At 42.6% G+C, this 15,345-nt stretch overlaps 2 protein-coding genes across 2 annotated transcripts; one reads left to right on the forward strand and one right to left on the reverse strand.

The window, feature by feature from the left end:
* The first annotated feature begins 3,143 nt into the window (after positions 1–3,143).
* LOC103723039 (F-box/LRR-repeat MAX2 homolog A-like) lies at positions 3,144–5,725 on the forward strand. The gene has a single exon (XM_008814205.4). The coding sequence runs from the start codon at positions 3,371–3,373 to the stop codon at positions 5,549–5,551; it is 2,181 nt and encodes a 726-aa protein (XP_008812427.3). The 5' UTR covers positions 3,144–3,370; the 3' UTR covers positions 5,552–5,725.
* LOC103722237 (peptide-N4-(N-acetyl-beta-glucosaminyl)asparagine amidase A-like) lies at positions 5,618–14,031 on the reverse strand. Its single transcript, XM_039130345.1, has 2 exons — positions 8,400–14,031; positions 5,618–7,585 (listed from the first exon to the last, which is right to left on the reverse strand). Exon 1 carries the CDS (start codon positions 13,950–13,952, stop codon positions 12,162–12,164), a length of 1,791 nt encoding a protein of 596 aa, XP_038986273.1. The 5' UTR covers positions 13,953–14,031; the 3' UTR covers positions 5,618–7,585; positions 8,400–12,161.
* Between the last annotated feature and the right edge of the window lie 1,314 nt (positions 14,032–15,345).

Consider the following 15,345-nt stretch of genomic DNA (forward strand, 5'->3'; position numbering starts at 1 on the left):
GTAATATTATCCTATCCATTTGGTAATGGATAAAGAATTCCACTATGGTGGGGCCGTTGGACGGAAGGCACGGGACACGTTGCCACCTCCTTTCTCCGAGTCGCTTTCAACACACCACAAGACTCGGCAAGCTACATATATAAAATAGAGGATGTAAATAAAGGATAATATAAAAGTAGGCACACAAATTGATGGAGAAACGAAGGGAACGAACCACGAGCGAGGTTGGGACGTCCAGTCCAAGCTATCAATCAGATCACAAATCAAAATCAGACAAAAATCTCTCGTTGCAATGGCTTTAGATGGTTACGATATCCACTGTCCTTCGTAGACAAATGAAATTTTCCAACTCTAGACTTGCTACAGGCCAAAACAAAGATTAAGGCCGCGGAAGCTCCTGTATGGGAATCAATTAATATCCCCATGACTTTTAAGTGCAGGAAAGAAATCATTAAAAGTTTGAAACAACTTATAACTGCAGTCTCCACAAAAATCCTCTTGGTGGAAGTCTTTTTCGATAGGCTGTATGAATTGGTAAGAATTTGTCCGCATGAATGGCATATCCTTTTTATCTTTGCAAGAAAAAAGAAAAGGGATGAAGATGGAAACTCATTAGTTTAAGTCGTGAAAAAGAAATGAGATAATAGGATGCCCAGGAATGTACATGGGGACAGGAAAACTGGTGGCGAGATTTTGGTACCCAGCCTTTTGAGGTACCTTCCCAGTAGTTCGAATGCCAAAATTTATTATCCAAAAGGATTGATACGATGTTGATAATTTTGATAAACAAAAATATATCATCCAAATTCATTTAAGGTGCGGAGACTCTCATGCATGAGCTGATGCTAATAGATACCGGTGACTAAGACTTATCGAAGCTGAAATTCGGGTAACAGCTATTTGCTTGCTATTTAAAAATCCTAATGGCTTGACTTAAATTATTATATGGCCAAAATTTGCTATTTTATGCCTTATTTTGTTTATAACATTTTTTTTCTTCTTAGCTTAGAATGGAGTTTAGAGATATCTATAGATCCTACTTGTTGCAAGAAGCCGCAACATCCACTAAAATTTGTGAACTAGTGATGCAATAACATGCACCGATGGTTGGATTGGATATAACATCCGTCCGAATCCATTTTCGTATCCGAATCTATAAATTTGAGCATCAGACTAATATCCATATTCGTCAAATATATGAATATAGATATATTACTATCTGATCCATATTCGAATATCTGATTCTATTTGTAATCCTATTTAATTTTATATAGCACTCATAAACTTTTTAAAAAAATAAATGACCATATTAACATGCTATAACTTGATTTATCATCCACTTAGTAATATTTTTATTATTGATCATAAAGTTTAATTGTTCGATTTATATCCATATTTATATTCATACTTTCGGTATCTAATTTATATCCATATCCGTTTAAAATAAATACTAATATAAATTTTTGCATCCGACTAATTAATATCCGTATCCATATCTGTATTCATTAAATAAAATAAACATGAATATGGATATGCTAGTATAAAATCCGATTTTAGTCCTAAGCGACAGTCATACACCTCTCTTTTAAGAAACTTCTTTTTCCCTCTCTATCTCCCTCTCTCTAGAAAAAATATATAAAAGCTCGTATATTGTTCATAATTTTAACATATCAATTACTTTTTTTAGTTTCTTTTTTTTGAGTGCACAAGTTATAAAACTCTAAATCATTTTAACCAGTACTTTTGCATTTCATAGATGAATTGGACGGAAAATTTGTCTTGGTAGCACAGCTGATCCTTTTATGATGATGATGATGATATCTTAACCTTTTGACTCAGCTGATCAAATCGTACATTTGTATATAAATGTGAAGCACATTGATGTCAAGGTAAATATTCCCTTCAATTATGTTAATTTTAATTACACAACCATTTTAATAACCATAAGGTTATGATCAACTTCAGCGTTTCTCCAAAATGGGAATTTAGCTACTTGTTAGGTTTTGCTTCATTTAAAATGTTAGTTTCTCTTTGTTTACCTATTTGTATTTCAAGATGTTAATTAAACAAATGCAAGTAACTATATCATAAGATGATTCCTTCATTATGACTATCAACTTGTCTAGTCAAAGTTTTTTCTCATATATAACTTAGGCATGTAGTTGCTTCGGATATATAGGAAACTCAATGGGTAAAAGAAGTGGAAGTCTACTTATGCAAATAAAGGAAGACATGCTCCAGCTAGCTAACAAGATGAGGAAGAAATAAAATCCCTCTATAAGTATCATGCAATCATAGTTAACATAAAATCCTTCTGAATGTTATGCTATTGCTATGGGACGCTGCACCAAGAGACCGGACCTCGGCACGAGGGGTCAGGCATCGGCAGCCGATTGGAGGACAAGTAAGAAGATGGTCTGGTAGAAGAGAAGGAGCAGGTGGCGGAGGAGAGGATCGAAGAAGGCTGAAGAGGAGGTTGAAAACACATCATCCCCATCGAGCACGAGGTTACTGTAAGGGATGGGGTCAAGGAGTCCGATGGAAGAGAGGAGGAGGCGCTTATGTAGAGAAACGAAGGGCTATCGTCACCCGTACTTTATTACGACGATAAGAGAGGTAGGTGGAGATAAGAGACAGATGGGAGAAACTAAAATCTCAAATTAAAGTTCCGTCATTTCTTATTAATTATGTCCACTTAACATTCATTTTTGTCATTTAATGTGGATAGCTAAACTTGACCTATTATTTAGTATGAATTATTAAGGATATAGATATACCTCTACCCATATTTATTTTATTTAACAAATAATATACACACACACATAAATATTAGTTACAAATAAAAAATTATATATTCTTAAAAAAATATAAAAAATATATAGAATTATAAATAGAATTGGATATTCAAATAGTTCTCTATTCATATTAATATTTAATTTTTATCTTTGTTATCTTTTATATCTTTTTGTATCTGAACGGATATTTTCCAAATATACGATCCAGTTTCACCCCTGCATGACAAAGCTAAGAAAAGAAAAAGATGGTAGATGCCTTCAATCACGGACGGATGGAGATGTACCAAGTCGGCATTAACAAGCCTGCACATAAAATCTCCGATCAATCGATCCATCCAATACGAGGCAGGATGGGAGAATATAAAAATATATATAGAGAGGGAGAGAGGGAAGGGAGGATGATCAGGATCACGTGGGCATCCATTTGTTGACAAACGCCCCCTTCCCCATCTTCCTCCTCCCCACCCCAGTCCACAACTCCATCCTAAATTTTTCTTCTTTACCTTTCACGTCTCTTCTTTCCTAAATTTTTTTTTTCCATCTGAACTGAGACAGGAGAGGAGGAGGAAAAAAAAATGGCCGGAAAAAGAGCAACGCATATCCATGAGTTGCCGGAGTCGATCCTTACGGAGGTGTTTGCGCTGGTGAAAGACGTTCGGTCCCGCAACTCGGCGGCGCTGGTGTGCCGGAGGTGGCGCTCGCTGGAGCGCCTCTCCCGGACCTCCCTCTCCCTCCGCGGCCACGTCCGGAACCCCTTCCTTCTCCCCACCTGCTTCCCTTACGTCTCCCACCTCGATCTCTCCCTGCTCTCCCCCTGGGGGCACCATCCCTTCCTCCACCCGTCTCCCACCCGACTCAACGGCCATCCCGAGCCCCGTCCCGATAATTACAATGGCCACCACCACTTGCTCGTCGACGACCAGCAACTACTCGTCGCTCAGCGCCTCGGTCAGGCCTTTCCTAACGTTACGTCCCTCACCGTCTACGCCCGAGATCCTTCAACTCTCCATGTCCTCGCACCGCGGTGGCCGGGACTCCGCCACGCCAAGCTCGTCCGCTGGCACCAGCGGCCCCACCACCCGCTGGGCGCCGACCTAGCCCCGCTCCTCGCCGCCTGCCCCTCCCTCGTCTCCCTCGACCTCTCCCACTTCTACTGCTGGACCGAGGACATCCCCCCGGCCCTCCAGGCCCACCCCGCCGCCGCCGCCTCCCTCGCCCGCCTCGACCTCCTTTCCGCCTCCTCTGCCGAGGGCTTCCGCGCCTCCGAGCTCGCCGCCATCGCCGCCGCCTGCCCCAACCTTCGCCACCTCCTCGCCCCCTGCGTCTTCAACCCCCGCTACTTCGAGTTCGTCGGCGACGCCTCCCTCCTCGCCCTCGCCGCCGCCTGCCCCCGCCTCTCCCTCCTCCACCTCGTTGACCCCTCCACGCTCTCCCCCGCCCGCCCCATCTCCGATCCCGCCGACGACGGCCTCACCAGCGACGACGCCGGGATCACAGCCGCCGGGCTCGAAAGCCTCTTCGCTGCGCTCCCCGAGCTCGAGGACCTCGCCCTCGACCTCTGCCACAACGTCCGGGACGCCGGCCTGGCATTGGAGGCCCTCGGCCGCAAGTGCCCCAGGATCAAGTCCCTCAAGGTGGGCCACTTCCATGGCGTCTGCAGGGCCGCCTGGCTGCATCTCGACGGCGTCTCCCTCTGCGGCGGGTTGCAGTCCCTCTGCATCAAGAATTGCCCCGATCTGACCGACGCCGGCCTCGCCGCAATCGCCCGGGGCTGCCGGATACTGTCCAAGCTCGAGATCCACGGATGCGGGAAGGTCACCGAGATGGGTGTCAAGAAGTTGGCCAGCATGCTCCGGTCCACCCTCGTCGACGTGAGCATCTCTGGCTGCCGGCAGCTCGATGCGGCCCGATCCCTGCGCGCCCTGGAGCCGATCCGGGACCGCATCGAGCGCCTCCACATCGACTGCGTTTGGGTCAGGCCCGACCTCGAACAGTCACCTGAGGACGCGGACAGAACTTCTAATAACACCGGCGATCTCGATGAACTCGAGGAACAGGAGGTTTCGAACGAATCGAGGAACAAGAAATGTAGGCATGATGGTGATCATAGCAAGAGCAACGGCAGCAGCAGCACCAGCAGTTTCTGGTGGCGGTTATGGGAGCGTCTCCGCTATCTATCAGTATGGGTGCCGGCCGGCGAAGTACTGAGCCCCTTAGCCGACGCCGGACTGGACTGCTGCCCGGACCTCGAAGAGATCCGCATCAAGGTGGAAGGCGACTGCAGGACCTGCCCCAGGCCGGCCCAGCGAGTGTTCGGACTGAGCTCCCTCTCCCGCTACCCCCGGCTGGCAAAGATGAAGCTGGACTGCGGGGAGGCGATCGGATATGCGCTCACCGCGCCGACCGGCCACATGGATTTGAGCTTGTGGGAGAGGTTCCACCTTCATGGGATCGGGGACCTGAACCTCTATGAGCTCGACTACTGGCCGCCGCAGGACAAGGAGGTGAACCAGAGGAGCCTCTCCCTTCCGGCGACCGGCCTCATCCAGGGGTGTCCTACTCTGAGGAAGCTTTTCATCCACGGAACCACCCACGAGCACTTCATGAGGTTCTTTCTCATGATGCCTCATCTCAGGGACGTGCAGCTCAGAGAAGATTACTATCCCGCGCCAGAAAATGATATGAGCACCGAGATGAGAGTCGATTCCTGCAGTCGCTTCGAACATGCGTTGAACAGCAGACTAATTCCTGATTAACAAAGTCACAGAGGCAGAAATTGTTACTACGGCATCATCTCCATTATTGCTTGCTTTCTTTCCTTCTTTTTTTTTTCCCCCTCCCCAGTTGTTTGCGGAGTTGTAAATGCTGCAAAGGAACTGGTACCGAGTTGATGATAAGAATGAATAAAAGTTGCGTGCTCTCTCTGTCAATAGCACCAGTCCTCGATCAATTTTAACAGTCTCGGACACAGGAAGCTTCGCACTGGGAAATGAATAAACTACTTACTCTAGTAGAACTTGCATGAAATAAGTATAGTGTTTCCACAATGCGTGCCATTTGAAAAGGGAGCACGTTGACTGAAACTGCAAGATATGGTTTTGCTTTTCACCGTAGAACCGGCTAATTTACGACTTAAGCCGGCTAGAAGTTTGGTTCCTCTACTGTTACTGTAGAAGACTGATGGCAAATCAAATCAGCGAAGACTGCAGTGGCAGTTCGCTTTTTCGGGCTTTGCCCAGCAATCCGTATGATGAAATGTGAGAGTAGATTCTTGAGCTAATACACCAATTTGAATGCAACCGGTTTAGAAGATACCACGTGTGACTTCAACGAAATACCTGAAACGAGGCTGCCACGAACGCCTTCAGTAATTCACAACCGTGTGCCCTTGTTGGCAACTGAATAGACCACCTGGAGGAAAAAAAAAAGAAGAAATCAGCTGAGGATTCTTACAAGGTTAATTTCCTCTTTCTCATAGTATATTAGGGAGTATAAATGAGACATAGCTTATGTTTTGCACTGACGGCACACCTTGCCATGGCCTCTTTAGAGTGCAAAGCTCGCTCCAAGACTGAAAATATCGCATTTTTCTGTGAATGGTTTATCGCATTTGAGCTCAGGAACCATCAATTTCAGGAGCACCAACTGATGAGTTATCACTCATAGGCACTTCAGTCATTACTTGCGACTCTTGATTGTCCAATGCTTATTAACAAGACAGTTTGCACTCTCAGATCATGGTGAAATATTTTTAATCTGGTGCATGCACATCAACCCTCTATGTTTCCAAGAAGAAATCTCAGATCAGTAGCATAGTGCAGTTTAACATATAAACATCATACTTCTGCTCCAGGAAACATGCCAGCCTTCATAAGAAGTTTCCACATGACCCTGAAATTAAATCTTTTTGCAGAGAACTAGTTATCAACAGAAGCACAAGAGACGAAATATTAACGATATAGTAAAATTTGTTAAGCAAGTTGCTTTACGAGTTCGGTTGGTATTGACCAGAACATAGTGGCAAAGAAAATACAAAGCATGGGAAAATAACAAAAAAAAAATACTAACAAAAAGAACATAATTCGATCACACCTACAGATATCATGGAGCATTTTCAATCTCCTATGCCAACTGAGCTGCTTTTTCTGGCCGCTTATATGCATCAGTAACCACTGACAAGTGAGAAGGCGGCATGCATGCACCGAGGAATAATATAACTGCAAAAAGCATTATTGAAAGACCAAGACCCGAATAAGAATTTCTACTACAAATATATGGATGGAAGGCTTTTATTGCAGTACATTTAATTCCAGCATATCTTAAAACTAGAATCATCACAGTCTGGTAAAATAACTTGAGTAAGTTTGGAGGTAGATTGATACCATCGGCATGTCGAAGGGGGCTGAAAAAAGTCCCTGAAAAATGTCCCTCTGGTTGAGAGTTGTTTAGTAGCAGGGCCTCAACAGTTGCAAATTTTATTGTCTTACAAGCTTCATTTCATGGATATCTTTTCCTTCACATATGCATAAACAAATAATAGTTCAATTCAATACATCTTACCAAAGAAAGGTTTGCTTTCCCCGCTACATACATCAGAGCACAGCTCACTAACACCAAATAAAGATGGAAGTATTTTGGTATGACAGAAAAACCTATTAGATTACGGCCATTCAGCAACTATCTCTGCTAAATCGCTGCCACAAGCTGCTGGGAAATTCTCTTCAACAGGAACTATGGGGAAATAAATGCCATCGCTGCAAGGGAGCTTATCAGCCTCTCCAAGAAAGAACCTGTGGAATGTGACAAAACCAATGAAGGGTGTGAGGAGGTTATATACTATCATTCGAGTGTGTCATAAACAATTGCGGAATTGATACAAAATCAAATTACCCTTACACAGGGCATGATGCTATCTATAACGTTGAAAAGGCAATCAAAATCATCGCAAATATCTAAAGTCAGCTTGCCATAAATTATTGAGAAGCACTATAAACCTGGGCTGAGCATCCAAAGTTTGCTAAGAAAGTTTTATTTTTCTTATTCTCGAATGAGCTATGTCAATTTAATGATCAGGCAAAAAGCAAAGTAGCGACAATCAATTGGTACCAAGACATAGCTCCAAAAGAAAGTGCTCCTCTGTGCCGTCATCAAACAGCCTGTCAGTGTGGAGATTGATGGATCTTCATGTGATTTTCAATTGTATACAGGGGCGACTAAACCATAGGTTCCTCTCTTGTGCCTAACAGTCAACTCTATTTCAAGAAAATTGATATTTGAAGAACCAGCATTCAGGAAATCCTGATGGACTCCTAAGCAGAATAGGCATTGGAACAAAGCTTTATATGGATTTAAAGACAAGTATTCGTGTTATCTAGCTTGTTTATGATTAAGAACACATAAATCATGCTAATAAATTTATGTCATCTGATTTATCGGGGAATCTATGATGGTGATAGCTCAAGCAATCCAGATGACATTGATCATGCAGTATCGATTGTGGGGTATGGATCACAAGGCAATACTGACTGCTTGGATTGTGAAGAACCCATGGGGTACTCGCTGGGGAATGCAAGGGTATATACATACAGAGGAACACTGATTTACCTTATGGTGTCTGTTCTATATATGCCATGGCTTCCTACCCCACCAACGAACCGACTTCTCCAGCTCCTTTTCCATCACCAACCATGCCGCCGCCACCACCTCCACCTAGCCCTTTGCCAACTACATGCGGAGATTTGTCATACTGCCCATCTGGAGAAACTTGCTGTTGCCACATCTGCCTGCTCTATGGTTGCTGCGCTTATGAGAATGTAGTATGCTGCACAGGGACTATCCACTGTTGCCTCCATGACTACCCCATTTGAGATAAACCAGATAAGCTGTGTCTCCAGGTATGATGTCTTAGCTTCAGGACTCCATTGTCAAGCTAAATTCTGTACAAGCGGTACTTGGCTAGTGGCAAATGTCAACTTGAAATGAGATTCTGGTTAGCAGGATAGTGCTGCACTAACTAGAAAGACCACCAAAATACCATGCTATCAGCCTCTATGAAGCAGCAGTCATATTGCTCAAAGTGTGAGAACAGGATATCTTTAGCTTGTTGTACTTTTTTTCTTAGTTATAAACTTTTTTTTCTTCTTCTTCTTCTTCTTTTGAGAAACATCATCTCGTTAGAGTTAAATGAGAACAGAGTATCTTTAGCTTATTGTACTTTTTTTATTAGTTCTAAACTTCCATTCGAATCCTTTTGCTTCTCCATGAAAACACGTAAAAGAATGCTCTTGAGAGCATCTGGCTTCAAATGCTTCTCACCAAACATCAGTGAGAAACGTCTTAAATTGAAAATCCACACCTTTGATCATGATCTACTATGTATAAAATACCTAAAAACAAAAAAATCATTTATTTTGATGTCTCATGCTCATAAATCAATCGAGCCCAAAGTGAATTTTGTTGAAATATATCCAATGAGCAAAAGTATATTAATACACTATATATTTGCAAATTGCAATAATTAAATTTAATTTAAATATTTTAAAATATATAAAGAATAAATTTCAGCTAATTTGGATACTTCTAGACTATAGATCAAACTAAAATATAGTAATACCTTGCATCTATTGGATGTATGGGTAGAAGACCTTAAAAATGCACGACTTACTAGGCATTTTCCACATTGTAGATCACTGATCAATAGTGCATATTTTCAGTTTGAGAGGTCTGTTATTGTTTTTCATTGGGAAGAATTTGGAGCCAAATACCCTCAAGAGCATTTTAGCCCCTATCTCTCTCTCTCTCTATATATATATATATGTATATGTATGTATATATTAGATATTCTTTCAGACAAGAAATATTCTCAGATTTCTTTTAACAAATCACCTCCTGAATACCAGTTGGCACTATGACACCTGTTAGGCACTCAAATTAATTGACCAGATTGTGCCTTAGCCTACCACCTTATACATATCACTGTAAACAGTGCTCTGACATGAGAAACTCAGTTCATAACCAAATAAACTATGCCTAATAGCAGAACCGATTTAAGAATATCAAACTTACCATTCCTATTGAATTGATGCCATGCATATAGAGTTAATAATATAGACTTCACAGAATCACCCATGCTCATAAGTTACTACCTCTATGTAAGTACCTACTTTAGTGCCAATAGTATCCTTAATTCAACTTTACCTTTCTAATGCTTGCCAAGCACAAGTTATCATGGACGAAGTTTGAAGGAGCATCCAACCATTATCAACCTCCGGTGTGGAAAAGAGATGAAATTGAAGCCTTGGGTTGAAGACAGCAGACTGATTTGCCCTTTGATTGAAGGCAGCAGATAGTTTTTCCTTATGAATTACTATATAATGAAAATTCAAAATTCGTAAGATTGATATGTCATGTTAAAGTCACAAGCCTAAAAATCAGTAAGGCCGAAGAATCATTGGAGAGGCCATAATTGCTTCAAACATTCTTTAGGTTGCTAAATTATTCTACTTTGAGAACTATAGATTTGTATCATAATAAAGATCTTTAATATGCCATTCGATTTTGTAAGTTTGGCCATAAAAACTGTGATTATTTAATTGTTTGATCTTATTTGGCTAAAACCACAGAACTCAGTTCACAAGATTATATATATGTGTGTACCAATTCTTGCCACTAGAGGTGGATAAATCTAGGCCTCTATCAGAACATCAAAGATTTTAGATAAGTTTTATCTATGCTAATGTTTCTAGTTTTTATGTGGTGCAAGCTATATTTTTTCAAAAGAAATGTTTATATTATATTAAAAGGAATGAAAGGATCAGAAATATTCACAGTACTTCAAGAGCTTTTGGTTGACGGAGTGCAATAATCGGTGCGAACAGTACCATGTTTATCTGATGTCTTTAGTGGCACACGATACGAAGAACTTGTCCACAAGATCATCTCTGTAAACACACCATTCACCTTGTTAAACTTAGGCCTAAACGTGGTGGCATCCAGGGGTTGTCCCCAATTGGCATGATCCAGATCTTACTAGATCTACTCCAACATGTCTTCCTACTAGGCTTTGGGTCTATGATGATGACTATATTGATAGGGAGCACCAACAAGAGGGTCTTCATCAATGACCCTAAACTTTAATACAAAAATCCACATTGAAGTGCACCTGCTAGGACATTAATAGACTTTACTTTCTGTAGCGCTAAAACCTCATGAATCTGTGCTGCAATAAAATCAGGATGGAAGGAGGATATACAAGTAAGATGATCAATATGGCAGGAATAATTTCTCAAAGAAAAAGTATTTGGCAAGAATTGGATCTAGATTAGCAGAAAGAACCTTGTCTACTCTGTATTCTTAATGCATACATGGTATTTTAAACATGCCTATCATAGTGAACCCCAAACTTTAGCTTAGAACTTTCCAGAGCAAAATAAATTTCTCAGCTGTCAAATTCAATTAATATTACACAACATGCAAGAATAGAAACCATGCTAAATTATCTGGAAAGAATGATTTGATGGGAGCACTATAGATGGCATCTTATGCATATATCTTATATTTATATTTTATCTTAGAATATGAGTGTTTTTTTGGATAAGATCTTGAATAATTTATTAAATGGTAATTCTTACAGAATTTATGCCAATTGCAAAAGCTGGTTGTTTGAATACCACAAGCAACTAAAAGGCATCTTCCCTGCAGCAGTTCAGCAGTATTAATTTCTTAACTATCATATAATTTCTTATACTATTGCTCTTCTGCAGATTAAATCAAAGAAAAATAAAGCAAACTGTACTACCAAATGGAACTTCCAGCAGACCTGTAAAATACAGTATATTGTTTGATTTGTATAAGTCAGATATGAAAAAGGACTTAGGACTGCAGTGATAGAATATAATGAACCTAGACAGTCTGCGAGTTTGTCATTCAAATCTTTTATCCTAGAATGCACTGAGAGCTAAAGCAATTGTTCAGAGTTTAAGGCACAATTACAATATGTTCTGTAGACTATTAAGTTTGCACACACCAAGTCTGCAATCCAAGATCATTACTTGACATTAACAACTAAAGCACGAAGATGAACAATGAGTTGAAGCATATATTGAGGGTCGATTGATAAACATTCAAAGCAGAAATCAACCAAGGAAAAAATCAAATCCCACAATGAAACCTGTGCTTCTAACTTACATGCATACATGATCCCAGGAGCCATTAGAAACTCCAAAGCCATCTATCATACGAACCTCAAGGGGAACTCCTCTTATTCAACATTGGAAGAATCAGCAAAATGAAACAATTTAATCACCATTCTTCAATTTGTACATTTCGGTTGCCAGGGATATTCTCCTGGCTGGAAAAGGCGGCCGTCTACCAGCGAAAAAAAAGCCCAGCACCTAATGGGGATGCCTCAGCACAAGATTCCTCTATTTCATCATACAGAATAGTGTAATTACTGCTGCTCACATTCCTAAAGTAGCAACCACCAGTGCTCTCATATCTGTACTCTTGCTGAGTACTCCCAGAGCCACCGGTCACCAGATTCCCCTTCACCCCCATATTGCCCTGACAATTCTGTAAGTTCCTTAGAGAGCTGAACGAGAAGCCAAACCGCTCTCCGGAGAACTTTTTCTCATTGAATCCTAACGTGACATTGGAAACCAAAGAGTAGGTGTCGTTGACTTGGTCAGTAGTCTCCGTGTACATATAAAGAGGAAAGTTCTGATGCACTTGCTCCGAGTACAAGATGGAAGATGGATGCTTGGTGTAAGTACCATGGTTAGAATCTATGGTCTGCTTCACCACCTGAATACTTCCATTACCTGCAAACTGCATCTGATTCTCATAATCAAACCTCTGAAAGAAATGGGTGGTGATCTTCCCATAAGAGGACTTCACCCACCCGGTCATAGATATTTGCCGACTTGCGGTGGTCTTGAATCGCCCATCGAGCCCCTTAAATTTCGAAATCAGAGACGACGTGAACTCCGGAGCTTCGTATTTGATAAGATTCCCGGCAGTGCACGAGCTCTTGCTATCCAACCAAAGATGCAAATTTGCATCAATATACCAAGTATCCAAAGCATCGGTCACTCCGAACCCGAATTCATGGGGCTTCCCATCCAAAACCTTCCCCAAAAACGGCGTAATCTCTATATCATAAGACGGGAGATCGAACGAGCCAATGCCCGTAATGGGTCTCCACAGCAGGGGATTGACCCCACCTGTGTAGATAACAGTAAAGGGCCAGACAGCACCCATGACCTTGCCATCCAGTCTCAAAGTGACCTCTCTGAAGGGCCCGTTCCCGGGCAAATTGGTGAGATTGTTAGCTAATATATAGTCATTGGGAGGATTGCCATACCAAAACTCATCGCTCTGGTGGAAGGAGACATACACTTCAAGAACGGCGCGGTAGGTGTTGGCCGGGACCGTGAGCTCCTTCTTCTGAAAGTCGGAGGAATTCTGGACCGGAAACCACAATCCACCGTCCAACGGGAGGCTTCGAGAGATCGGCAAGATCAGATCCGCGGGGGAGGCGAAATCGGGGACAGGGATGGCGGCCGGGGGGCGGCGGGGGGTGGAGGAGTCGAAGAAGAAGTGGAGGGAGACGTTGACGTGGTAGACGCCGGTGTAGGTCTGGTCGACGAGGTTGCCGAGGTAGACGGCGAGGGTGTGGGGTTGGGCGAAGAGGGAGGAGTAGCGGGTGACGTCCTTCTTGACGGTCCACACGATGCCAGTGGCGCGGGGCTCGGCGGTGCAGCTGCGGAGAAGCTCGACGCCGCCAAGCCAGACGCCGAAGATGCGGTCGAACTGGCGGCCGCGGCAGGCGGCGGACCACTCGAGGACGACGGCGGAGGGCGGCCGGTGGAGGGGGCAGTGAGAGGGGGGCTCGTAAAGGGCGGTGACGGGGGGCTTGGAGTAGGTGTTGCCGAAGTCGTGCCGGAGGACGAGGGTGGAGCAGGGCTTGGTCTTGGGGAGGGGGATGGGTCGGGTGACCTCGAAGTAGGTGGTGGGGGAGGAGGGCCGGCGGACTGCAGAAAACTCTGAGGTCAGGAGTTTGGCTCTGTGGAGTGCGGCATTGGAGGTGGGAAGGGTTAAGACAGAGAGGAGGAGGAGGAGGAGGAGAGAGAAGAGGAGGGAGAGAGGAGGGGAGCCCATTGAAGGAGAGAGAGGGGAGAGGGGACGGCGAGTTCGGCCTTCAGCTTGGGCGGGTCGCTATTTCCTTTACCCGGTCTCGTTTTGGTAGGTAGCTGAGGAGGGGATTCTTGTTGCCGATGCGTTTGAGAGAATTGGCGAACCCAAGGAAGGTTTTTGATTGGGAGCCGAGAACGAAGCAACTTTGTGGGGAACGTAATTGAAGTTGTGAATCAAGTTGATTCGGTGCTACGAAATTAGTGCAGTATTCGGCAGGATTCATGCAGAGAAAATTATTATATGGATTACGTCCATCTTGCATAAAGAATAGAAATTTGGAGGAACATTGTTTCGTCTCCTCCGAGGAACATTGGTTGTGAAATTTGGAGCTTGAGCTGTCCGGTTCGATTACGGCTGTCTCCATATTTTAGTCAGATAACGTAACGAAACGCACCGGCTATCGTGTATTATGAGACACTGTTCCGTGTATGGTAGAATTTTGCCGCATCAAATTCAGCCCCCTGCCTATATTTTATATTCCAACCCTAACCCTTCTCAAGATTCTCTGGCATTAACCCGCGTCCTTCCCTTCCCTTCCCTTCCCTTCACAAGATTCAGCCCCCTGCCTATATTTTATAAAGCAAACAGACGCTCCCATGTCTCTTTCACTCTCTACTTAATCATTGGTGGGTGTATTCTTGTGGGTTCGGTCTCGTGGCCATGCATGCATGCGGAGTTGAGCGCGGGTGGGAGGCACAACTAGTGCAACTCGAGACGGGCCCGCATCGAAGCCCAAAACTAGTATCAAAAGAAAGTTCCATTGTCAGATATCCCGTGGGGATTTGGTGGAGTGGGTGCACAGGCAAATCAATGAATATATATATATATATATATATATATAAAAGTTGGATAATTAAATTTTATGAACATACAAAATTACTAAGTAAAAAATAAATCAAATCAATACCATATTAATATAGTTATTTATTTTTAAAAAAATTCATAGTATCATATAAAATTAAATTAAATTACAAATAAAATTGAATATTCGAATATGAATTGAATAGTTGTCTATTCATATACATATCATTTTTTTTTTAATAAATATAATACGAATGTGGATATTAGTTGAATAATCAAATTTTTATCCATATCTAGATAGATTTAAATATAAAAACAAATCTGAATAGATATTATGAGATATATGAGATTGTCGAGGACTGTTGGCTTGTTTATAGAGGAAAGAGAAGATTTGAGATATGGGTAAATATAAAAAAAATTATAACTGCTCTCGGCGATATGAAATATATTCTACTTTAAATTTGAGAAAAACAAATTCGACTGTCTGGAGAAAAAAAAATGTCCGCCTTCTAGGCGATTCTTATCATAACCGGCAAATTATATGATACATTATTAG

The sequence above is a fragment of the Phoenix dactylifera genome, chromosome 9 (genome assembly GCF_009389715.1).
Source record: "Phoenix dactylifera cultivar Barhee BC4 chromosome 9, palm_55x_up_171113_PBpolish2nd_filt_p, whole genome shotgun sequence".
NCBI classification, from domain to species: Eukaryota; Viridiplantae; Streptophyta; class Magnoliopsida; order Arecales; family Arecaceae; genus Phoenix; species Phoenix dactylifera.

Bases quoted from the DNA above. Each gene is read 5' to 3' on its own strand.
- LOC103723039 (XM_008814205.4), top strand. From the start codon at position 3,371: ATGGCCGGAAAAAGAGCAACGCATATCCATGAGTTGCCGGAGTCGATC.
- LOC103722237 (XM_039130345.1), bottom strand. From the start codon at position 13,952: ATGGGCTCCCCTCCTCTCTCCCTCCTCTTCTCTCTCCTCCTCCTCCTC.